The sequence below is a fragment of the Plutella xylostella genome, chromosome 6, assembly GCF_932276165.1.
Source record: "Plutella xylostella chromosome 6, ilPluXylo3.1, whole genome shotgun sequence".
Classification (NCBI taxonomy): Eukaryota; Metazoa; Arthropoda; class Insecta; order Lepidoptera; family Plutellidae; genus Plutella; species Plutella xylostella.
In genome coordinates, this window is record NC_063986.1 from 6,941,779 (window position 1) to 6,966,691 (window position 24,913).

The 24,913-nt window shown below is 39.1% G+C and overlaps 1 protein-coding gene across 1 annotated transcript in view; it reads left to right on the forward strand.

Annotated features, from left to right (window-relative positions):
- The window catches only part of LOC105382441 (protein artichoke), an 87,638-nt gene that overhangs the window by 59,335 nt on the left and 3,390 nt on the right, over nucleotides 1-24,913 (forward strand). Inside the window, exons 3-9 of the mRNA XM_011552321.3 lie at nucleotides 11,218-11,332; nucleotides 11,779-11,919; nucleotides 15,301-15,385; nucleotides 21,681-21,859; nucleotides 23,493-23,592; nucleotides 23,828-24,117; nucleotides 24,556-24,702. Coding sequence (XP_011550623.3) covers nucleotides 11,219-11,332; nucleotides 11,779-11,919; nucleotides 15,301-15,385; nucleotides 21,681-21,859; nucleotides 23,493-23,592; nucleotides 23,828-24,117; nucleotides 24,556-24,702 — 1,056 coding nt within the window. The 5' untranslated portion in view covers nucleotide 11,218. The remainder of the gene's footprint in view (nucleotides 1-11,217; nucleotides 11,333-11,778; nucleotides 11,920-15,300; nucleotides 15,386-21,680; nucleotides 21,860-23,492; nucleotides 23,593-23,827; nucleotides 24,118-24,555; nucleotides 24,703-24,913) is intronic.

The following is a 24,913-nucleotide window of genomic DNA, read 5'->3' on the forward strand; positions in this document are numbered from 1 at the left end:
GATATTGGATCAGTACTGCGGCTTTTTTCGTTTTACGAAAAGTCATTTGGCGGTCGGATTCGATCAAATTCATAACCTGAACCGATCCACAATCAAACTAAAAGCAACAGTGGTTATACGAGTTGCGTGGTTAAACGAAAAATGTAAATGGAAAGTGTTTGCACTCCAGGACTAAACCACACGTTTATTTATTGGGGCATGTACCTAAATTAAATGCCCCTGAAACTTTTGGGGAAACGAACATATTACTCTTCTAAAGCACAGTGAAAGCGGTGCATCAGATATATTATGGGTGAATGCTAACACCCGGAGACACTCTTACACAGCTTCAAAGCACCTATAACAAAACACCCGTTTTTTTCGATAAAGAGTTCAAAAAATATTCCATAGACCATAGAGCACCTAGAGTGGTTATTAAAACCGAGCAATATCCGCTGTTCCGTGTCGCCGTGACAGCGCGTCCGGGGCGGCGGCCGGGGCGGCCAATCAATGCACACATCAATCACGAGCACACCGTACGACATTGTATGACTATAAACAAAATAAAATATAAAAGTATGCTGTTGCCTTTTTTAAAGACAAGGAATAAATACCTTATGCACTTACTGCAGCTTCTACAAATTAATACGCTACACATTTTTTAGAGGCCTGAGAAATGGCACATTGCAAAATATCTGCGGGCCATGACTAGACAATTAGCTATTTCTTCCAAAGTATGCTTACTATGCTGATCACATACAATTACTTACATAAACTAAGCAGGCCTTTTAAATTTAATAAAACCGAAGGATTCCAATGATAAGCTGATTTATAGACGAGCTAAAAAGATAGTTTAAATTATTTATATTGTTTGAGTATTCCATAATAATCCTAACTATCCTAACTAATATTATAAATGCGAAAGTAACTGTGTCTGTCTGTCTGTCTGTTACTCTTTCACGCCAAAACTACTGAACGGATTTGAATGAAATTTGGTATACATATGGTCTAGAGCCTGAGAATGAACATAGGCTACTATTTATCCCGGAATTCCAACGGGAAAACTTTTTAAGGCAAAGCGAAGCTCGCGGGAACAGCTAGTATTTTATAAAAGAATCTGATTGGTTAGCTCATAACTTGATCAAAAGCTTCGCAAATAATGAGCCCCAATATTAGTTTAACAGATCTATGGATCGATTATGATTTGCCTAGCTTCAATTCCTATTAGCATAGGGATGATAATAGTAATAGTTTAGCTGATGGAATGACATCTTGATGCGTTGTCAATAAGGATCACTCTCGTAGCGCTAATTACGACGGAGTAAAGGTTACTCATAATGGCGATTGGTTCACCTGTCGCGTCATTATAGTTGTTAAGCTGCGTACAGACCGGCCAAACGAACGCCAACGAACGGGTTTCGTTGCTGCAATCTGCCCTGTATTATGTATGATTTTTTTTTTTTTTTTTTTTTCTTAATGCATATCTGCCATCAGCTTGTTTAAGCCTTTATCAGATGTGATGACTTCATGACGATGGGGAAGAGTTGTCCACTGACAACACCTTCACTTTAAATTTGCGAGTATCACTTAATGTTGAGCAAGTTAGGACGCTTCAAGCGTACAACATCTTTTTCTGTGTTTAAAAGTTCTATTGCCAGTGGGTTTATGTGCCTTTCAAGGCGGCCTTTGTAGCTTTTTATACGATTTTCGATCTCCTCTTTTACTGTTGTCACTTCCAGGTACTCATGGATTTCTTCATTTTTTGTAAACCATGGAGCAGCACATATGTTTCTGAGCACTTTATTTTGAAATCTTTGTATGATTTGTATGTTACTTGCGCAGGCGGACCCCCAGAGTTCGCTTGCATAAGTCCAGATTGGCTTGAGTACACTGTTGTAGACAAGAATTTTGTTTGAGAGGGACAGTCTTGAGGTCCTATTTAGCATCCAGTGCAAGTTTCTGTATCGGATTTTCAGAGCGTCTCTTTTTGCAAGGATATGCGTCTTCCAGTAGAGACCACGATCCAGGTGGCATCCCAAGTATTTGACACTGGCCTTGTGTGGCAGGATTTCCCCTTTCATTGTCACAGGTGGGCAGTCACCTCTGCGCAGTGTGAAAGTGATGTGTACAGATTTGCTTGGGCTTGCTTTGATGCGCCATTTGTCCAGCCATTGATCTATTTTATTCAGGTGAGTTTGTAGCTTTTCTGATGCTATGACAGGATTTGGGCTGCTGGCTAAACATGCGGTATCGTCCGCGTAGGTGGCACACAGGATATCTTCAGACTGCGGAATATCAGCGGTGAATATTGTGTATAGGACCGGGCCAAGGACAGAGCCCTGTGGGACGCCAGCTTCAATCTCGCGCAATGCGGAGCATTCCTCGCCAAATTTTACTTGGAAGAGGCGGTTGTTCAAGTATGAGTTGATTAACATGTAGACTGTGTTTGGGAGTGCCTTCTTAATTTTGTAGAGAAGGCCTGCGTGCCAGACACGATCGAATGCTTGTTGTATGTCCAGGAACACAGCGGAGCAAAACTCTTTCTTTTCGAATGTTTGTCTTATTTCGTGCACAACTCTATGTACCTGTTCAATGGTAGAATGGTGAGGTCTAAATCCGAATTGGTGGTCGGGAATGATATTTTCTTGAAATAGTAGTGGTTTAAGTCGACTCAGGAGAAGTTTTTCAAACAGTTTCGATAGAATAGGCAGGAGACTAATTGGCCGGTATGATGGGACTTCATTTGGTGGTTTTCCATTTTTGTGGACAAGGATGATTTGTGACACTTTTAACAATGGTGGGAAATACTGCAATCTTAGCATGGCGTTAAATATTATTGTTATTAGTGTTATTCCTTTAGGTGTTATCTTCTTTAGGATTTCTGCAGTAATAAGGTCGAACCCAGGGGCCTTAAGATTTTCTAGGGCTTTGATCTGCCTTGCAACTTCTTTTGGGGAGACTGGTTTTATTGGCAAGGACATTTGTTGCGGGCTCTGTAGGAACTCCTTTATTTCTTCTTCAGTTGACAGGTCGTTTGACTCATTTGTTTTAAATACGTTTTGTAGAAAATCAGCAAACACGTCTGCTTTCTCCTTCGCACTTCTTGCCCATGTGGCATCCGGGCGTTTTAAGGGTGGCACATGTTTTTGTGGTTGGCTGAGAAATTTAGTAAGTTTCCATAATGAGTGCTCATCATTTCTATTAGCATCACTTTTTTCTAGTCTATCCTGAAGAGTTTCATTCTGCAAGTCATGGATGTACTTTTTGAGTTGTTTTTTTGCTTTATAAAACAAGGACTTGTCAAATGGGTGCCGGCTTTGCTGCCACCTTCTTCTCAATCTTCTCTTTTCTTCCACTTTATTTCGAAGCTCTACTGAGAGGTTACCTTTGGATTCTCTAGGCAAGCTAGGAGTTGATTTCCATGCCGCTTCTTGAACAAGCTTTATAAAGTCATCCAATGCTCTGTCTACGTCCTCTTCGGTTTTAAGCGGGATACGGAGATTTATCTTGTCTTCAATATGATCTTGAAATGCATTCCAATCAGTTTTCTTATTGTAAAGGGTGCATGGTATAGGCCTATGGATAATTGTGGTGCTTACTGTCATCAATACTGGTGTATGATCTGATGATCCATCTAAGCATGACTCTACACTGTGATAGAGGTTTGATATTCCCTTTGTAATGTAAAAATCTAATAAGTCTGGCAGTTTGTTAATATCGGTTGGCCAGTATGTAGGTTCTCCAGTAGAAATAGCACGTAACTGATGGTTTTCAATGCACTTTTTTAGTTCACGTCCTCTGGTTACTATGACTCTGGATCCCCAGGAAGTATGTTTTGCATTAGGATCACCTCCCATTATGAATCTGCCTCCCAGCTTTTTGAAATATTGGCCAAACATATCTTCTTTTATAATATGTTTTGGAGGACAGTAGATTGAGGACAATATAAGCGGACCTTGCCAGTCATCTATGGAAATAGAGGTTGCCTGCAGATAGTCACGTCTGAATTCTGGTAGCTCATGATGTTGAATGCTGTTCTTGATAATAACAGCCGTCCCAGCGTGGCCAGTCATATCAGGGTGGTTGGTGACATAGCAAGAGAATCCATTCAGATTGAAGCTGTTACTATCAGTTAAATGTGTCTCTGATAGTAGTAATACATCTAGCTTGTTAGATTTTATCATAAGTTCTAGTTCGTGTTTTCTAGCTGCCAACCCATTAACATTCCAGGTGGCTATTCTCAAATTATAGTTATGGTTGAATTTTACTAATAAGCATTGTGACTAGGCCTATTAAGTTGCCAATCTGTTGTAACATTGATCTTAGTTCTTCTGATTGCTTTAATATAAGAGATTCCATTCGTTCTATAATGTTAGTGGTGGGAGTTTCTTCACGGGTTATGTTTATTTGTGGTTTGTTGTATGATTGTGTTGGCTGATGATGATCATCATTAGAGTATCTGATGTTTTTAAGCACATTGGAGTACAGCATGCGGCCATGATTGTTATTAGGGAACGCTTGCAGACTAGGTTGCCCCTTGGTTACTTGATCATCATGTTGTGTGTGTGTTTGGGTATCATTTGACTTTATGTAGTTAACTTTGTCTTGTTTTGTCACAAATTGTTTTTTGTTTTTCTTCCTAGCTAGCATTTCTTGATAGACACCACAGCCTCTGTAGCTGGCTGGATGGTTTCCTAGACAAAGGGCACATGTGGCCGGTGAGTTTCTATCAGTCTTGGTACACTCGGAAGTTTTGTGTCCTCCTGCACATTTCACACAGCGGAATGGTCTCATACAGTTGTTTTTGGTATGGCCGTACTGTTGACATCTCATGCATTGGGGGATAGATGTTGTCTTTCTAGGGTCCTCTATTGATACTTTTTGATTGTAGATATACTTGATAGTTTTAACATTTTTGTTGTTGACTGAGGGCTCAATGTTGACAAAGAATGTGTCCAATGGTTCCTTCGTGCCTCTGCGCTTGGCAAATACAATCTCACCTCGCACCTTATTTCCTGTTGACTCTATGCTCTCTATGATTGCCTCTTTAGGTGTAGTGTGATGCAGGTTCTTAATAACGATTCTGTAAGCTCGTTCCTCTTTCCTAGTGAAAGTGTGGCCAAACAGCCCGGCACCTCTAATATGTTCAATAAGCAGCTTGTAAGTTTCAACTGACCTGCTTGATATTCTGAGTTCATTTTTTGAGATGACTTTGTAAGAATAAGTATCCTTGCTAACGGCTTGTTCTATAAGTTCTGTGAGTTTTTTCAGATCCTCAATTCCATACAGGATGATTGGTGGCGGCTTTGATATTCGCGGTGTAGTGTTATTGTTTGAGGTATTCCCGTTGAGTTCCTCCACATCAATCTCCAATCCTGTGAAGCTGTTGTTTGTGGTTGTCTCTTTGGAGTAACTGTTGTTTACTGGGTTTGGCTGACGTTTGTTTGTTTGTTTGAGAATTTTTGCAGTGGGGGTCTGAGATGTTGGTGAGATAATTCTTTTCCGCTGCTCAGGTATTCTCTGCCATTATTATGTATGATAAATATCCATCGTTGGGCGTTCGTTGGGCGTTCGTTGGGTCGGTCTATACGCAGCTTTATACTACTGTTGTTTGACTAGTCGAGTTGGGCTAATGAATGTCTGATCCTCTGTACATTTTCGCAATCACTGCCGTGGAGTGCCGACTAATGAAATTAGTGAGTGCGTTCCGATCTGTTTAGTGACGGGGGAAATGTTTCCAATTCAGAAAATAATGTCGGTACATAAATTACAGTCCTACAAACAATACAATACTTATTTCTTTAATCACAGCAACAAATTAACTTTGTAATTTATCTACTAATGTAGGTTACATATTGGAAACAACTGTAGCAATAATAATTTGATATAAAGTTGTCATTCAAATATTAGATATACCTACTGTAATTAATTTTCACGCCAAATCACAACTATTTTTGTCAATTTACACAAACTGGCGTATATAATAAAAAATGAAGGGTTTTCTCGTCCATAATTCGATTGCTTTATATTAATCTTGTTTTTGAAATTTAATGGTTACGGTTAGAAACACAAAGTATGCAAATTCGTTTAAATTTTCTCTCTCGCTCCACGTCCGAACTTTGATGGAATTTTAGATTCATAGATTTCCGAATTAATTTTGTTTCACAAAATGTTGCTGAACTGAGTGGGAATTCAACAGTAATGTGCTTTTGGGAGGAGATATAAATTATGCCAATACAACTCTTTCAACTATACAGGGTGTTGCAAAAGGGTATACTAAGCCGAAACCAGCATGTGCAGCATGTTATATCTAATTTCAAATCTGACATCAATAATTTTTTTTCGAATTTCGAAATTTTGATTTCAGATTCGGGCTTAGATATGTCGCAGGCATCTGGTTTAATCTCCTGTTTGATTGAACCGCTAGCCCGTTCATTGGATGACGCTATTCATTTGTATGACTAGGCCGAACGTTGATTGTACAAGCGTCACAAAACGTCCAACTAGTTAGCGGACTTAATATCAGTCAGGTGGTGAATAAAACAAATATGGCGTCTAACAGCGAACAGCTGACACAAAAAGCACTTGTATTGTTATTTTTTGCAAATAAATTAGCTTTAAAGTGCGTTATTTATGTTAAAATAGTGTGACAACATGGATTTACCTATTATTGCATCGCCGGCGGATAGTTTCAAAGAAAAAAATGTGCTGAAACTGGATAATTTTGAACAACAATATCAAGGTACGTTTATTGTTATTGTTTAGTTAATTTGCGAGATGAGAGCTTTGTAACATAGTCTTTTTGTTGACTCTTGTCTGGTCATGTTCATCCTAACCATACATTACAAAGTTACTATACTACTCGTATATCCCATTTAACCACTTCGCTGAATAACGTTCAGTCAAGACGTTGGACGTTACAGACAACCACTTGACGAGTTGTTCTTTAGTCATTCAACTGAGTAGCGTCATCCAATGAACGGGCTAGCGGTTCAATCAAACAGGAGATTAAACCAGATGCCTGCGACAGATATAACATGTGCACTTGGTTTTGGCATAGTATACCCTTTTAGCAACACCCTGTATAGGTCGTAGTGAGAAATATTGGTAAATAATTAGTGTTTCTGCGGCAAAGTTAGTTTTTTACCCAATATATTTTTTCTAAACTATGAAGTTTATTAAGTATATAAGGTACCTACTTATACATTATATTATACTTAACGTTTTAGCTGAAAAGTTATATACTTAACGTTTTAGCTATTGAACTGTTTTGTGCCTCTCTGTTAATTATTTTTTTCAGATAGGGACAAAAAACAGTTTCATGACTAAAACGTTCTGTAACTTTTCTATGAATAAGGGGAATGGAGTATTTTGTCCATACTCTTAACTTTTTAAAATTACAATCTAGGTATATTTCCATTTTAAATATGGAACAACAAAGGATCTCATAGTAAAATATCTAAGTTTGAAACCCTATCTGAGTAATTTGCTTCAAGCCATTGTCCTGGTAATTTCAAAGTTGCCGGCTCTCTCCATAGCTGTGACACTAAAATTTTATGCCATTTTTATAGCGAACGCCGTACTTAATAAAAGTGGACACCATACTCGTACTGTGTCGAGTATTCGGTGTCTATTAGGGCATGCAATACCGCAATACCGGTATTCGTAATACCGGTATTAGGGACAAAATTCACGCTTTTTTCAATACCGGTATTGAAAGTTAATACCGGTATTGAAGTAATACCGGAATTTGATTTTTTTAGGCTATAATAAATCGATTAAGATATAGTATTCCTATGTACTGTGAAAGCGCACTTGTTTCCAACCGTTTGATGCAGTTTTCGGCCGTTTGATATCTACTGTTGACCATGCGTAAACGGACACTGGATGTAAAAATAATAATTTATTGTAAAATTTAAACTCTAATACTCAATTCTCGTAAAAATCTATTACAAAATACTGAATTTAATTGCTTTTTCTCGTTTTATTTTAACCTATACGACCTTTATTCACAATATATGCCATTTATTACAAGGAAATCTAATACCGGTATTAATACCGGGATCCCGGTATTGAGTTGCAATACCGGAACTCAATACCGGTATTGAAAATAGTTCCGGTATTGCATGCCCTAGTGTCTATACTTGTTCTAATTTAAGTAGGTATAGGCACCTACTCCAAGTCACACTTGTAGTTCTACTTAGGTACTTCTAAATTTTAGCTTACGTATTACCTATATAATTTGTTATTATATTTGAGGATACCAAAAGCTTGTTAACCTAACGGATTTTTTGAATTAATACAGCTGATCTAGAGCTTTTCTGATTCGAATATGATGATGTCCTCTTCGTCGTATCCGACAACAGCGACTCTTGCTACACTCTGTTATATGTGCTCTTATGTGGCTGGCAAATCCGAACTTCTGATTCGAATATAAGTAGTTAAAGTATTTTTTAACTTTGTATTGCGCATTTTTTATATTAATTAACTACCAAGTTTCATAGACTGGGAATGAAGGAATGCGGGCAGTGGCTATGTCAATATTTTAAATAATTAATACGTATTATCGAAAACGGGTTTAATGGATATTACTAAACGCGATTAGATTTTACCAATCACGCAATTAGTGAAATTTACTTTAATTTGGATTATTATCAGTTAGTGCTTCATTGTCAACTTGTCAACAGACAAAGGGATTTTATTTAAATTATAATTAATTGCAATATGCTATAGAAAATAAACTGCCTCTAATGTTTAATCTGTGTCTATAGTTGGGGATTCATTTAAAAACAAGGTAGGCATGTGTGTGTTTTAAAGTTATTGTTAGTGGCTTAATTAATTAGTTACGACAGGGGGCGAAGGTTTCTATAATGTACAACATAATGTTGACGAAATATGTATATTCTAGTGTAAAAGTACAGAAGCATCGCAAATAATTGCGTCAATTGAAATCTGATTGAAATAGCAATTCGGCTTTTAACAAATTATTGGATTGCACGATTGTTGTTTGCAATTCAATTTCATTATTTAAAATCGAATATTCTCTATGTATTGAGTAAATTATATCGCTTTTGCAATACTATAATATGTTTAATAACATTATATTTAATGCAGCACGCAACTAAACTTGGTGTGCTCGACAAATTTTAATGTAAATTAAATGGAATTAAGTGCCTAGTCCTACTACATCTTCGAAACTATAGGTGCCATGCTCGAAACACAAAAGCAATTTTGAAGCGACGTTACGCCGACGACCGACCGGTGCATAATACTGCATAATTTATAAACGGAATCGCGAAATCACAAATTAGTGTACAATGTTGCCGCCCGCTTTGTTTATCAAATATTAGCCTAATGCAGCCGTTTGGCTCTAACCCAATAGATGGAGCCAACTTGTCCGGGCGCACCGGGGGCTCGTGTTAGCATTAGCACGGCTCTGCCTGCCATTTACACGGGTGTTGCCGAGAAGCAATTACAATAAACCAACACAGCTTACGTACACCTACGTAGTCGCACATCAAAATGGGCACATGCGTTGGAGTGGTTAATGTAGCAACAATGGATTGGCCCTTCGTTATAAACTATGATTCTGTAGTTATTCACCAATTACTCTCTCTGTCGGTGTCCGAATTTCTCAAATACGGTATAATGCAGCAATTTGGCGGGTTTCCCAGCTGAAGGCGATGCGCGCAGTTTATGAGCCGACCCCGAGACCGCGCCGCCGCCGCCGCGCCGCCGTGACCCGTGAGCCGAGAGGCGAGATTTGTGGCGGGGCCCGGCTATTTATTCTCCTCCTATGAAAGGCATGATAGGATCCTTTGTTTCATCTTGGCAAAATTGTACCTACCCCTAAAAGTTTCAAATAAACTGTCCATATTACGAGCAAACCTAAAGATTTGACAAATAAATAAGGTTTCGCAGAGCAGAGACGCTTCCGGCAAAAATTTATTAGCAAACTTTGTATGAGTGCAAAGAGTGTGTCAAGAAGATGACATGCCGTTGATAGTAGTTGGTCGGAAAGTTCCCTCGTTGCGGAACAAATCTCGGACTGGGATCGCCCAGAAACTTTACACATAAATCAGGAAAACGTTAATAATTTAGCCATTCGGAATTTTCGAACGCAACTCGAGCTGGCTCGTTACAGATGAAAGCATTCGCCGGCGAGCTAACCGTCCAGAAATTACTAACGTCGCATCTTTTGTTTCAAACAAGAAACTGCTGACGGCTGGTTTTAATTTTTCTCAAGTGCGCCCGGGCGGACGCGAACGAACGGGCCCTTTTTATTGTATTAATTTTTCTTGTGAAGTTTATCGAAGCGAATACAGCTTTTTAATGTCAGTATAAAAGTCGGCTAACAAAACTGTTCGTGTTATTTCACTTTTCGACATTCGATTTCTGATAAAACTTATATTCCAGCGTTAAATTTTACACTAACCGTTTTCAGTAGACGGAGCTTTCAATTACTTTTTGACTCCACTACAGTATTTATTACTCCCTCGAGCTCTATAAGTCTTGGTATATTTTTTATCTCCTTTAATAATATGAGGATATACCTAATAAGTTTCGTGTTTTAGTTGCATATGATTAGAACTGATTGTTTTAGCTGAATTCAACATCCGTAAACAAAATAGTAAATAGGTACGATTCACAAATCACAGCTCTTCTCAAACACAAGAGTCCGGCAAAACAATGCATAATGGATGGCGAACCTCAGCAACCGTCGTTTTCGATTTTCAAGTTTTCTTCGCAAATTGCTTTTATGTTTGTATCGACGATTGAAGTTTGTCTATGGTAATAACGCCGCCTCGATAGTACTCGAACAAAACCGAAGATTATTGTTTTGTTTATTTCTTGTTCTCTGAATGGCTCATAGTTGGAACTATTTGCCGAGTTCGCTTCCAACTTTTTCCATGAACATGATATAAATTCTCCGCCCGAATGATTGTTTCGGCAAGCGGAGAGTTCAAATTGCTATTTATGCAGCGGGAGACGGGAGAAAAACAAAAAGTTCCAAAGAAATATCTTCTCTGACATTAATGAATCTGTAGAGCTTTATTTTTTACAAATAGAGGGTCGATATAAAAGAGCTTTACTTTAAAAAATAGCAGGACAAATATTGTTTAACTTGATAAATAATTTAACCAACATGTACTACATCATCATCAATAGCAGCCTAACATATACTTATCCCAAGTCAATGTAATAAAAAAAGTCACCTATCTACCCTTTTCCCCTCAGCATGTGGCGGCTGCTCCTCCTGACGGTGGCGGTGGCGACGGCGGCGGCGCAGCAGTGGGTGCCGTGCGCCGAGCTCAATGATGAGCTGCGCTACCCGTGCCGGTGTCGTGTGCAGGTTTGTTTTTAATGTTTAGTATAAAACTTATATCCCCTTATTCAAGCAAAGTTATCGGACGTTACTATTGAACAATTTGTCCTTTGACAGAGATGTCCCTCTCTGTCAAAGGACAAATTGTTCAATAGTAACGTCCGACATAAACATTTCAATAGCTAAAGCGTCCTATAATATTTCTATGACCAAAGGGGATAGACACTATAATTTATTATCTGCCAAGCTTCCTAACAGTTTGTTGACCCTTAGTTAATTAACTAGGGACGGATACTTATTACTTTGAAACATATGTATATGAAAGACTACTGATAACATACATGCTTATATGATTTCTATTTATAATACATACACTTACCTATGTAAGTATTTAAAATTTACCTTATGTTTATGATTAAATAAAAGTGTTAAGTGCATTCTTCGTTTAATGTACGTAATTAAATTTCGTGAAGGTGGACCGCGCGCTGCAGCTCCGCATCCAGATGGACTGCGACCGCGTGGTGTTCCCCGGGGACTTCCCGCCGCTGCCGTACGGAGCCCCCATCGTCGCCTTCAGCCAGCGCCACGCCGGCCACCAGACGCTGCCCACACAGGTTGGTGATTTTGTTGAGTTTTGTAGGTTGGTGCTAACATGTATACAGGGTGATTGGTAAGTCGATGTATCCCCTGTTTCACAATGTCTGGTTAGTGGCTACCTGTAAGTGTACCCCTTTTTTGACAGTGACAGCAAGTATTTTATCTTACAGGTAGTCACTAGTCACTAATCAGACATTGTTAAACAGGGCCTAAATTAGTGATAGAGGAAGGCCTTTACAGACGAATGACTGTATAATGCCTTATCCAAAACTTAACCATTTCGGAAATATTTAATATATTTTTAGTTTTTGGCATAATTTTAGGTTTATGGATAGGCTTATAATATATATATATAATAAACCATCATTAATAAAGTACCTTTAACTATATAAAAAATACGCTGCAGGCTAAAAAACATAAAACTAAAGCGTTGGCTGATAGTGTCACGTTATTAGGTTTCTCTTCAAAGAGCTCCAAATGAATATCACTTCGTGTCAGATTGCACTTAGCGGAGTTTTAATTTCGCCTGCAAGTGACTGATCTCGCCAGAGGGTAATGAGATGCCATCAAACTCTAAAGTGGACGATTAAAAGTGGAAAAAGAATTTACGGTCTCAGAGGAATGTAATCGCTTTGCCTCGCTCACTCATTTATCATTTGGCGGCAATTCAACGTTCGACTCCCTTTGGACTGCCTTCTTCTGATGTTAAATAAATACTTACTTAAATATTTTAATTCTCCAATGTTTATTAATTTTACTATAAATACGCATTTCACTTTGAATTATGATGTGGGATATGAGCTAAATTTAGAGCAAATACACGTTTTGTTTATTCGTTAAATAGGAAATATTAAACACTTTATAAAACGGTGTAAGAAGTAGAAAATAATGTTAGTGGAAACGTAGCTTCCAGCTACAACATAATTATCGTGTTCAATTAATATATAACGAGCTAATAGCTAATGATCTAGTTTAGCAGCCGGTCCGATCGCGTCCGATGCGGCCAGATGTGACCGCAAGTACCGCGCTTCTCATGTCATCTATGTGATGGATATTTGCGGATATCGAATCAAAACTACTTAAAAGGATTATCAGTATAAGGAGATAAGTAGGTACCTAACTAGCAGAATCGCCAATTAAGTATAATCTTACGCTACATACGTAAGTAAAGATCCAAATCGTATTGCAGAAAATCTGCATCACTACAATGCAATTTTAAGTTTAAGTTAGGTTAAGTATTTTAAAGGTGAGCCAAAACGGTTACATTAAGTACAATAATCGAGTAACTATAAAAATAACACTGCAATTAAATAATAAGTGGAGGCTATGAATGAAAAATTATCATAATCAGTTCTACTTTATTCGAGTATTCTGAGACAATCGCACACGTGTGTACGTTGTGCAGCGATTTCTATTTTCCCGACGCATGCGCTTCATGATCTGATAAGCAGTGTTGAGCGTGTGTCCAGCGAGTGTTCAATAAACTGAAAATGCGGAATCACTCGATGGAGTGGCTACACTCGTCAGTAAGTGGGACAAATGGACGCGGCAAACGGGTTCACAGCTAAATTCGTTATTTGAAATGGACCGTGCAGAAAGATATTTTGCTAGCTGAAAGTAGACGCAATTATCCTTCGTGGATTCTGTCTGATACGTGGTAGTATGTGATGCGCTGAATGAGAAGGATTGCATTTGAAAATATCAATGGAGGTCTAATATTTTCATTTACTTATGTTGCACTACTTATACATGGTACTTAGAGGTATATTGTTGAAATGCTTCCTCTAGTATGAACACTGGCATAGCTGGCGGTTAAATGTAACGATACGTACGCGTTCAATACCAGACAATACCAACCTATTTATTGGCTGAACAGCGTTCAATCTGCACGTACCCTCGTAACCAAATAGCCGAAAGGCCGGAATGTCGGCATACATTACCGAAACGTCCAGTTTTGAGATATTGCAGCGTCACCGAGTATCGGCTCATTTGGTTTGTCAAGCTTCATGTAATGGACGGCCACGCGTCGGAATGCTTATTATTTATCGTTGAATTCTGTTCCGGCGGCTCGTGTATTCCAAATTTAAATATTCGTGTTTACTTTTTTCCGGATTTTCTGGTACGCCTTTTTCCGTGATTAATTACAGTGTTTTTTGTTTTGTCGAGGAAAAGCTACATACGCATCAGATAAAATGATTATTGCAATTCTGCATGCCTACCTATGATGGTATAGATAGAGCTGACAAATCTATAGCAATTATCAATTTTCTAATATCGTTTAACATGAGTACACTAACACTATTTATAAGTATTTTATCCTACCATCACGATGTAATGTACTCAACTAGGACTGCCACTGTGCCGGAGGTACAATACAATTCCACGAACATGTTTCAAGAAATACATTAAAACAAGCGAAGCATAACACAGAACAATATGATGTATGTATGCATATACATGTCTACGTAACTCGATAATAGTCTCTCTGCTTCATTTCATGTTGTGTTTCGATAAACCCAGTCCCTGGGGTAGTATTGATGCTGTATGCATTATTGAATCATCATAACTGATATCCAGCGAGCGAGCTTTAGACAGACTATTCACTTAATTTGGTTACCATGTGATTGCTCCTCGAGAATTCTCAACAAAGATAAATAATTGAACTTCCTTTGGAATGAAAGCCAGTTACAGCTTACGAAAAAATAATATGTATCTATAAATATGAAATGGAAATGGATAACCTGTATATAATAGGGTACTTTGGTCTGGAAGGTGTCCTAGTACTATGGTCTCTTCAAAAGAAGAGTGTAAAACTGAAGTTATACATGCGAAAGTCAAAATCGCAAACATGTTTGATGGTTCTAGGTATTGGGTAAGATCTATATTTATTCCTATTTATTTTTTAGGATAAAATTTTCCAGTTGACACGACCAAAATGATTAAATATAAATATGTTTTTTATTAAAATGCGATAAATTCAAAGAAATCTTCCATTGCTTTCATTAGGCTACCTTTTATATTATTCCTAGAAAGAAGAAATATTTCTCTTTACTGAGCCCAATTTCCATAAAGTATCCTTTTGAAATATAAAATTATTTAATAAGTCGTCGAAGATTTACCTTTCCGACCAAATTTAAACATAAATTAGGTACCGGAATAGTTAAACGAGTAACCGGAAATCATTATTGCTTGTAATTAGACCATGGAATTAGGAAGTACTAGGTATGACTTATTTCGAGTCGTTCCTTTAAATTTTTAACGGACTTCGAGAAAGGGAGGAGGTTCTCAATTCGTCTGTACCTATGTATTTTTTATGGATGACCACCTATATCTCCGGCATTTTTTGTAAATCTTTCAGCTATTATTGTTTTTTACATGAATGCATTTATAATTTCCAGATATTCTCCTCGTACGGTCTGCCGCTGAAAGAGCTCGACTTTTCTCACAACAGCTTGCGGAGATTGCCAGACAGACTATTGTCAGGTATGTAAACAATCGTATATATTATAGTATTCTAAGGGCCTGTTACATAATTTCTGAATAATGCTGGCTACCTGTGGGATAAAAGACATGCTGTCACTATCTGTAATTATGTTTTACACAGTGACAACATGTCTTTATCCAACACGTAGCTGTTACCCAGATATTGTGAAAGTGGCCCTTAATCATCAAACTGTAAATAAGATAAATATACCAAATAAAATATTGTGCGAGTCCAAGGGCGTACCCAGGATTTCAGCTAGGGGGGGGCAGCTCTTGAGATGATGGTCGGTCGGGTATATTGAAACAAAAATCATGAAAATTGTCTTATATTAAGGTCAACTAGGCCAATTGCGTCTACGGGCCAAATTAATCTTTTCGATCCTATTTGAAAACGGCTTTATCAATATTGAAAAATGCCATCTAGTTACGGTGGCTTAAACTAAATACTTTACATGAACTGCAGACAGATGGTGTTGTAGTCAACATAATATTATCCAAGTATTCAGTCATTTTGTGATTTGCACATTTTTTTGAAAGTTTGGTACTGTGACAGGTGATTTAAAATGTGAATCTAAAGTTTTCTTTATCAATTGATTTTATTCAGTAGGTATTCTAAACAATAGTCATTGGGCTACTTATTGTATAGACACAAATTTTCAATGAAATAGCTTTATTTGATGAATTAATGATGTTAATTTTTTTATGTTTGATAAAAGTCTTGGGGTAAATGCGTTAGGCGTAATGGGGCTATTGCGATTGTTGCAACGCATTGCCTCAAAACAGAAATCGTCAACCTTTTAATACATACATAATTATGCTCACGACTGTAGTCACCCGCTTTTCGCTGTAAATTTGTATCGCCGTTTTTTATTGAGTACAATGCACTAAAGTTGTCGGGTAAGTGTAAGTGTACAACCCGACTGTCAGATTTTTTCAAACTGCCCGAAGGCCTCTGACTAGGCTTAACAACTGCTGCCGAAGCAGCAACCGGGACCCACGGCTTAACGTGCCATCCAAAGCACGGAAGCGTCCAGAAAAGAACCATTTGAAATCGGTCATCCATCCAAGGCTGACCGTGCCATGTGTTAACCTCAGTGATCAGTTACGATCACTGAAACCAGCTCGATAAGGATTTTTACTATTTATGAACACTAAACTTATTGAAGAGTATGGGTTTTGCCATGCACATATTTTAATTGATAATAATATCTAAGTTTAATACCCGTATTTGATCCAATCTTACTATTTTTCTAAAGAATATATAAATGAGAGGATGTATGGATGTTACTTTATTTTATTCACAACTGTCACTCACCACTATTAAATCTACATTCTTACTCACTTTACAGGAGTACTTAGGTAGTTCTTTTTTCATAAAAATGTTATTAGGATTTATCATGGAGTAAATACGTCCATGAAAAATAGACGCAATTTTCTGATTTCTACTAAATCATCAGTTAATTCGTCAATAGTTTTTTTGGCTAAATTAACTGCCATACTATTGCACAAAAAAAGTTGATGTATGAGGTATCGTTAGAAGCGTATTGATTGCGCGATGGTTATAGGCTATGTGACGTTATATTAAAATGTATAAAGCGCCCTCTAGAGGACATAAAGTGATGATCGAAAAAATTATATTTTTCCAACTATGCCGTGTGGGGTATCAAATGAAAGGGCTTGATTAGCACATTACAAAAATATGCATATTGTAGGTATTTAAATCACAAAATCAAAATTATTCAAATAAAAAATGTTAATAAACTAAAACGTGACTACTAACATACAATTTCATAAAATAAAAACAACTAAAACGTTACAAATAAAAAAATATAATTAAAAACAAACAAAAAACCCGACTGCACGCTAAAAAGATGAAAACAAGCCCCAATGTTAATGGAAAGTATCGCAGGCGGGGACCAACTTGACCGCCACACAAGGTACACCTATCTAAGTCACACTCAGCTAAACGGTGAACCCTCTGCTGGTCCCCGCCTGCGATACTTTCCATTAACATTGGGGCTTGTTTTCAACTTTTTAGCGTGCAGTCGGGTTTTTGTTTGTTAATAATTATTTCACGGAAAGCTTACCTATTGAATAGTTACATACTGAAAACACATTTGCCTCAAACCTGGAAAATGCGTTCAAAATCACGATTTTTTTAAGACACTAAATAAGAAACTTTTATAAGATTCCAGCAAAGAAATCAATGCTTTAAATTTGTTAAGAAATAGTTGTTCAATAGTCGTTAGTTTCTTAAAGTCACTTTTACATTAAATTATTCATACCTTTGCTCCCATTATTCCGAAAACTTTTAGTGATCTAAAAATACAAGGTAATCCCAGTTGACTTAATTAGTTTGATTAAGATACAAAACAAAATAGGTAGGTAGGTAAGAATAGATAACACGTTTTTAATTCCGACTTGGCAGGAAAATTTACGTTTATTTTATGTTCTAGGGGGGGGCAGCTGCCCCCCCCTGCCCCTACCTGGGTACGCCCTTGTGCGAGTCTCCGACCTCTGTGGTTGGCCCCTGGGGGTTAAACAGTGCATGGCATATTTGTATTTCAAAGGTATAAATTTAATTTATTGGTTCGCAATAAAATTCCAGGTAAATATATAACCGATAGGTACTCGTCGTATGTATATTGTTTAACATTCATAAAAAGATTCCGAGAATTGACAACTTTTCGTTGTTTTAAAATGGCTTTTTGTAATTTTATATGTTGTAAAGTTATATTAAAAACAGAGGGTGTATGTTTTTGTTTAAAAAAATATGTAGGTATAGTCTGGGGCACACAAAACTGACCCCTCTCAGAATAACAATCCTACCTGAGAGTGGTCAGATATGTTTGTCCGCGATTCTTCACCTATTTATTTAAGCACAATGCCTGTTATGCTGTACTTACATACGTAAATTATACCTACAATGATAAAGGTAAGCGTCCACCTTTCGGCATATTACGCAACGGGCGCTTCGCAAAATTCCCAATAGTGCGTCTGATGTGTTTGTCTATGATCAACCTCTATGGAGTCTGGAGTCTATGGTGACCTCTTGTCACGCTAACTAATAAAATGGCCGTTTTACAACAAACACGTATATGTATTATTATTTATAATTAATTGCTAACCCGCAAATACTTCAATGGCGACGAGGACGGATAAAATTTACGCACCACGGGTGAAAAGTGAATAAGTTTATTTGGCGGGGGGCGAAATTATTAATAAAGTATGTGTGCAAGTCTCAAATGGCAGCAGTGGGCGAGAGATGCGAGGCGAGAGGCTCGCGGTTCGCTGCAACTTCGAGGACGGCAGGGGCAGGCGCGGCGGGACCGAGCGACAGGCACGAGACCGGCGCGCGATCAGCTACCGGCGAAGATACCCGAAGAGCAATCGGCCAACATTCTTTCCCAAGCTTCGGATGTGGAACAGCAGGCGGCGAGTGCGACAGGCGCGCCAGGCCGCTGAATCACTAAGAAGGAAAGTTCCGCAGTCATCAACAGCAGGCGGTATGCAGCAGAGGCCGAGGCCCTCGCTGTGCGTGGAGGGAGCAGGCGGTGTGCCGCGAGGCGGTGCGCGACTCAGCTGCGGCCGCGGTGGACGCGCCCGGCGGATAACTGGCCGCGATAAGGCGACTGAACGTCCACGACTGTTCGCGACTTTAGGGTTGGGACTTTGGGGAGATGTGTGATAACGATGAGACATGATAAGTGGCTAGTTATTTTATTAGGTGCATGTTTTTCTATACAGTATTTTCTATGATATTTTTGTATACAAGTTTTTTAGGTTATATTTTATTTTTACAATTAAAGGTGGAGGAATGATGTATTTGTCTATGATCAACCTCTATGGAGTCTGGAGTCTATGGTGACCTCTTGTCACAGGACTAATAAAATGGCGGCAAGCAAGCAAATACATATTTCTATTATTTATTATTATCTAAGCTAACCCGCAAATACTTCCATGGCGACGAGGACGGATAAAATTTACGCACCACGGGTGAAAGGTGAATAAGTTAAATTTGTCGGGAAGCGAAAATGATACATGTGGGCAAGTCGCAAAATGGCAAGCTGAGCAGCGGTCGAGAGATGCGAGTCGAGAGGCTCGCGGTTCGCTGCAACTTCGAGGACGGCCGGGGCAGGCGCGGCGGGACCGAGCGACAGGCACGAGACCGGCGCGCGATCAGCTACCGGTGATGAAGATACCCGAAGTGCACGCGGCCAATATCTTTTCCCAAGACTTTTGAGGTGGGATATCAGGCGGCGAGTGTGACAGGCGCGCTAGACCACCAAGAAGGAAATATATCAAGATTCAAGAGCAGGCGGCATGCAGCAGAGAGGCCGAGGCCCTTGGTGTGGGTACACGCAGCGAGGGAGCAGGCGGCGTGCCGCGAGGCGGTGCGCGACTCAGCTGCGGCCGCGGTGGACGCGCCCGGCGGATAATTGGCCGCGATCAGGCGGACAAACGTCCACGACTGTTCTTTGTTGTTAAAATGGTATTGGGGGAGAAGAAGTGCGGATAAGTCATGCTTTATAAGGTGTTAATTTAGTAGGCCCATATTTTAGTTGGTTTAAAGTTTCCTAGCATAATATGTTTTGTACTTATACAATATTTGATATCATATTTTAGTATACTGTTTTTTTAGGTTATATTTTAGTTTTACAATGAGGCGTTTGTTAAAAAAAAAAAAAGTTCCTTTTTGGAGAAATAGATGGCGTTGTCTGGGGTTGTACCAACTTTCAAACCCTCAGAACACACTCAGATCACAATATGTTATTCTGTGAGGCTAACGAAATGTGAAAGTGACGTACATAGGTAGGTAGATGATCCGAACACAACCATGAATGTTTTCGCAGTTTCCAATCAATTTTTCGCACATTTATCCGAGTCGCCTTAATCCATTGTTGCGCCTGGCTTTCATCATTTGGAAATTTATGATGTCCTTTATTTTTACAAGTTGCGACGGCACACATTCTCATCTTGTCTTGTAAGTATTTCTTTGGGATCTTATTTAGGATCATACAATAAATAAAAATAGAAAATCAGTTCTCGCACGCAGCACCCGTTCAAACGGCGCGCATAGAGAAAAGAACACTACGTGACGGCGCTGGTAGAACTATTCACAGAATACTTAGCACTATCCCAAGCCACATGCAGTCTGAGCCTCGGAAGGATGGCTCGCGCTACCACCCGACATTTAATCACAACTAGTGAGTTCTTATTCTGAGTTTAGTACTCTTTGCTCTCTATGTAATTTTTGACAGTTGGTACACTGCGTTTTCACGCCATCTTTCTGCTTACCCAAAAGCTCAACTGACAGCTGTCAAGGAAAACGGCTCATTAAAGGTGGAGGAATGATGTGTTTGTCTATGATCAACCTCTATGGAGTCTGGAGTCTATGGTGACCTCTTGTCACGCTAACTAATAAAATGGCCGTTTTACAACAAACACGTATATGTATTATTATTTATAATTAATTGCTAACCCGCAAATACTTCAGCGTCTCATCATCATCATCGTCAGCCAATAATCATCCACTGCTGGACATAGGCCTCTCCCAAGGAGCGCCACAACACTCGGTCCTCGGCCTTTCTCATCCACCCACTACCCGCCACCCGCCTAAGGTCGTCAGTCCAGCGGGCAGGAGGGCGTCCCACGCTGCGTTTGCCTGATCGTGGTCTCCACTCGAGAACTCGTCTACCCCAACGGTTATCGGTTCTTCGGCAGATATGACCAGCCCACTGCCACTTCAACTTGCATATTTTGACAGCTATGTCGGTAACCTTAGTCCTCTACTTCATCGGAATTGTCGACGCCGCCGCCGTTTCTCCATAAATTTATAAAAATCTGTTTGGTCCGATAACAAAGGTGGACTCTCACCTTTTGGGTTATCTTTTAGCCCACAGACACTAGATTATATGTATGACACAGGATTAAAAAATAATAGCTCTTATAAAAATTTTGGCACGCCCAGTTATCATAGAAATGAGTGCATTTGTAGCATCTAGTTATAAAGATAGATAGAATATTCTTTATTTGTACACACACATAAAAGAAACTTACATAACTTAAATACTAACAAATATGTACAAAAATGGCGGTCTTATCGCTTAAAGCGATTTTTTCAAGACAACCTTAGCGTGGATGGATATTTTGATTAAAGAAGGAAATTTTGCAATTCTGATTTCAGTTTCGGGCTTAGATATACCATGCTGCACATGCTGGTTTCGGCTTAGTATACAATTTTTACAACACCCTGTATATGTGTGTGCCTATCTTATACCACGTAATTTCCCAGGAGTGCGAGGCAACCTGACGCGCCTGGCGTTGGCTGACAACCTGCTCGGAGACAACCTCAACCCGATCTTCTCCACCACGGAGCTGCACAACCTGCCTGCGCTGCAGCAGCTCGACCTCAGCGGGAACAGCATCAGGGGCATCGAGGAGGGGCTGCTGATTGGATGCGATGTGCTGGAGGTGAGGATACAATAATAATAATTGTGTGGGGAGATCGTACACACGGCCATCAAACCCCAGACTACGTAGAGCCTGTAATATGGGTATCGGTTAGCGTTATACACAGATACATAGATTGATACAATATTATATTTATATATTAACACCCAAGACCCGAGAACAAATATCTGCCCCGGACGGGAATCGAACCTTCGTCAGGGGACCTTCGGCATAGCACAACGCGCAACGTTTGTTAATATTTAGAAGATAAAGAGCCGTTGCTTATTGTTATGAGTAAACTCTTTTAAAAAGGAGTACCTAACGTTTTTTTAATTAGCGCCCTAGTTTACTAGAAATATAGTCTTAGTAGAAAAAAAATAAAGTGCCTGCCAATCCAGCTTCCTAGATTTAAACACGACAATTTGTTTACTCCTTAGTTTACCGGCTATATCGGTAACCTTTTGTTAGTTTATGAATAAACTAATTAATATCGATCTAACTCGACGAACGCAACGTTTAACTATCGATTCACTAAGTGTTAAGGTAACGTGCACGATACATGTTATATACCGGCAATAAACACACATAACACTTGGCAATATGTGATCGTAGCTCCACACAAACAGATTCAATAATGTGTACACACTGTACTGTAGGAGGGTTACTCTATACTGACGAAAACGAACGAACGATAGCTTTCGTGCAATATCGGCTCAATCCTGGCTTGCGCCGCCTTAACTTTGTGTTTCATCGTGTAGTATGACCCCCCTAGGTGGATATCTATACCTAGCGACGTTCAATACCCGATACAATCAAGTGTCGCCTTACCTGAACCACTTGAGGTCTCTGAGGGTATGCTCGAAGTCACCAAGTATCTATTTGCTAAATATAGACAGACATAATAATATTATTATTAAGCTAATATTACAATTTAATACTCCTATAGGTATGTATGTACGAAACTATCTCTCGCTGAAATAAACGGATTTGATGTTTGGCATATATATTGTCTATGACTGTGTCACATTAATGCAATTTTATTCCTGCCTGTTAAAATCTGTTTTGAACATATAAATCTTTTATATAAATTTAAAAAGCACTCAAGAAAGTTATATGATTTGTTAGGACTAATTTCATTGCGACTTTATTGAAGAACTAGCTGAAGTGGCAGTGGGCTGGTCATATCTGCCGAAGAAACGATAACCGTTGGGGTAGACGAGTTCTCGAGTGGAGACAACGAACAGGCAAACGCAGCGTGGGACGCCCTCCTGCCCGCTGGACTGACGACCTTAGGCGGGTGGCGGGTAGTGGTTGGATGAGGAAGGCCGAGGACCGAGTGTTGTGGCGCTCCTTGGGAGAGGCCTATGTCCAGCAGTGGATGATTATTGGCTCATGATGATGATGATGATGATGATGATGATGATGAAGAACCAGATTGAGAAAATAGACATTTACGCAGCTACGGATGTTCTATGTTAAAAAAGATATAAGTTTACGTTTAAAATGATGGACTTAAAATTGTTTTCAGCGCCACCTAAAACAGCGCCTTGTAAGAACAGAGCGCAACAGCAGCTTGTAAAAATATTAAGTTCACGACGCTATTAAATTTGTAGCTTAGCTACAGGGTGAAGTAAAACTCGGGATATTGTTTCAGGTACTTCGTCTGGATCGTAACAACATGAACGCAGTCCCATCAACCTCACTCAATGGTCCGAGAGCTCTCAAAGTAATTTCCTTGAGAGAGAACCGAATAGGTAAGTACCTCGACACTTTCCCTCTAATCAATTTTATACAGTTACTTGACACGGTAGCGCTGTTTATTACGTTGTTTTATTGTCTAATTTACTTCCGATCGTAATTCGTAACAGATGCGTAGAATAAATTGTGTCATTGTTGTTTTATTTACAAAAATTGAAGCTCATAACAAGTCAATAAACGCATGAAAATGTGAAGCTATTTTTGCTCATTTTTTTCTACTTACTTTCGCAGCCACTCTGCCGCAAGCATCGTTCACGTCTCAAAAGACGCTCGAGGAGATAGACCTGCACGGCAACATGATCTCGGCCGTGGAGGGCGGCGCTTTCATCGGCCTCTCCAGCCTGCAGTCCCTGGACCTGGGCAGAAATAGACTGTCCAAGTTCAACAGCGACGTGTTCCAGGGCACGGAAAACTTGGAAAAGCTGGACTTGTCCGAGAACTTCATCGCGGATTTCCCCACCGTCGCGTTCAAATCCTTCGCCGCGCTGAGGCACCTCAACTTGTCGAGCAACATGATCACGGTACGATTTGTTTTCTAAACTTAAATGTTGGGTGAACGAATTTTGTTACATTGTAAAATTAAATATTCTATTTTCAAATTAATGTTCATAAAAATATATAACAAAATTCGTTTATTTATAAACACTTGATTGCACATATTTTAATTAATTAGTAGTAATAAGTGGGTACAATAACTTGACTCAGTCTATGGTGACTGTTATACGTTTAGTTAATAAGAAAAAACTATGAGTTCTTTCAAATAAGTACATATCTTTACTTTATTTTGATATTCATACACTCCATTGGCATTACTCCAAAGATAACGCCGAAAACGTATCATTCGAAGAACATTTTATGGCAGGATATTATAACGAAATGAGTTTAAAACATAAACAGCCATCATAAAACGTCTTGATGAGACGAAATATTCTAATAGAACAATGCATTTCTCGTTTCAGAACATTGACAATAGTCACTTGAGTTCGCTCGTCTCGTTACAAGTTTTAGATTTGAGTCGGAATAACTTGGTGAAGCTAATGCCGGGAACTTTCGTCGGACTCACCGAACTGCGATACTTGGATGTCGGAGTCAACTCGCTGCGCACCGTGAGTACCGCAACTTGCATTTAAATATACTTTACAACCGCTCCAGAGGAGTTACTCTCTAAGGCGAAAAATGAAGTTTCGAAGCCCTGCTGCGCGAGCCATGACTATCTCTCGTTGTATTAAACGTGCCGATTGCACGACAGCTCCCGTTCGTTCGTTTTTCGTCAGTATAAAGTGACCCTCCTGGCCTTATTGTGAACCTTACCCTCTC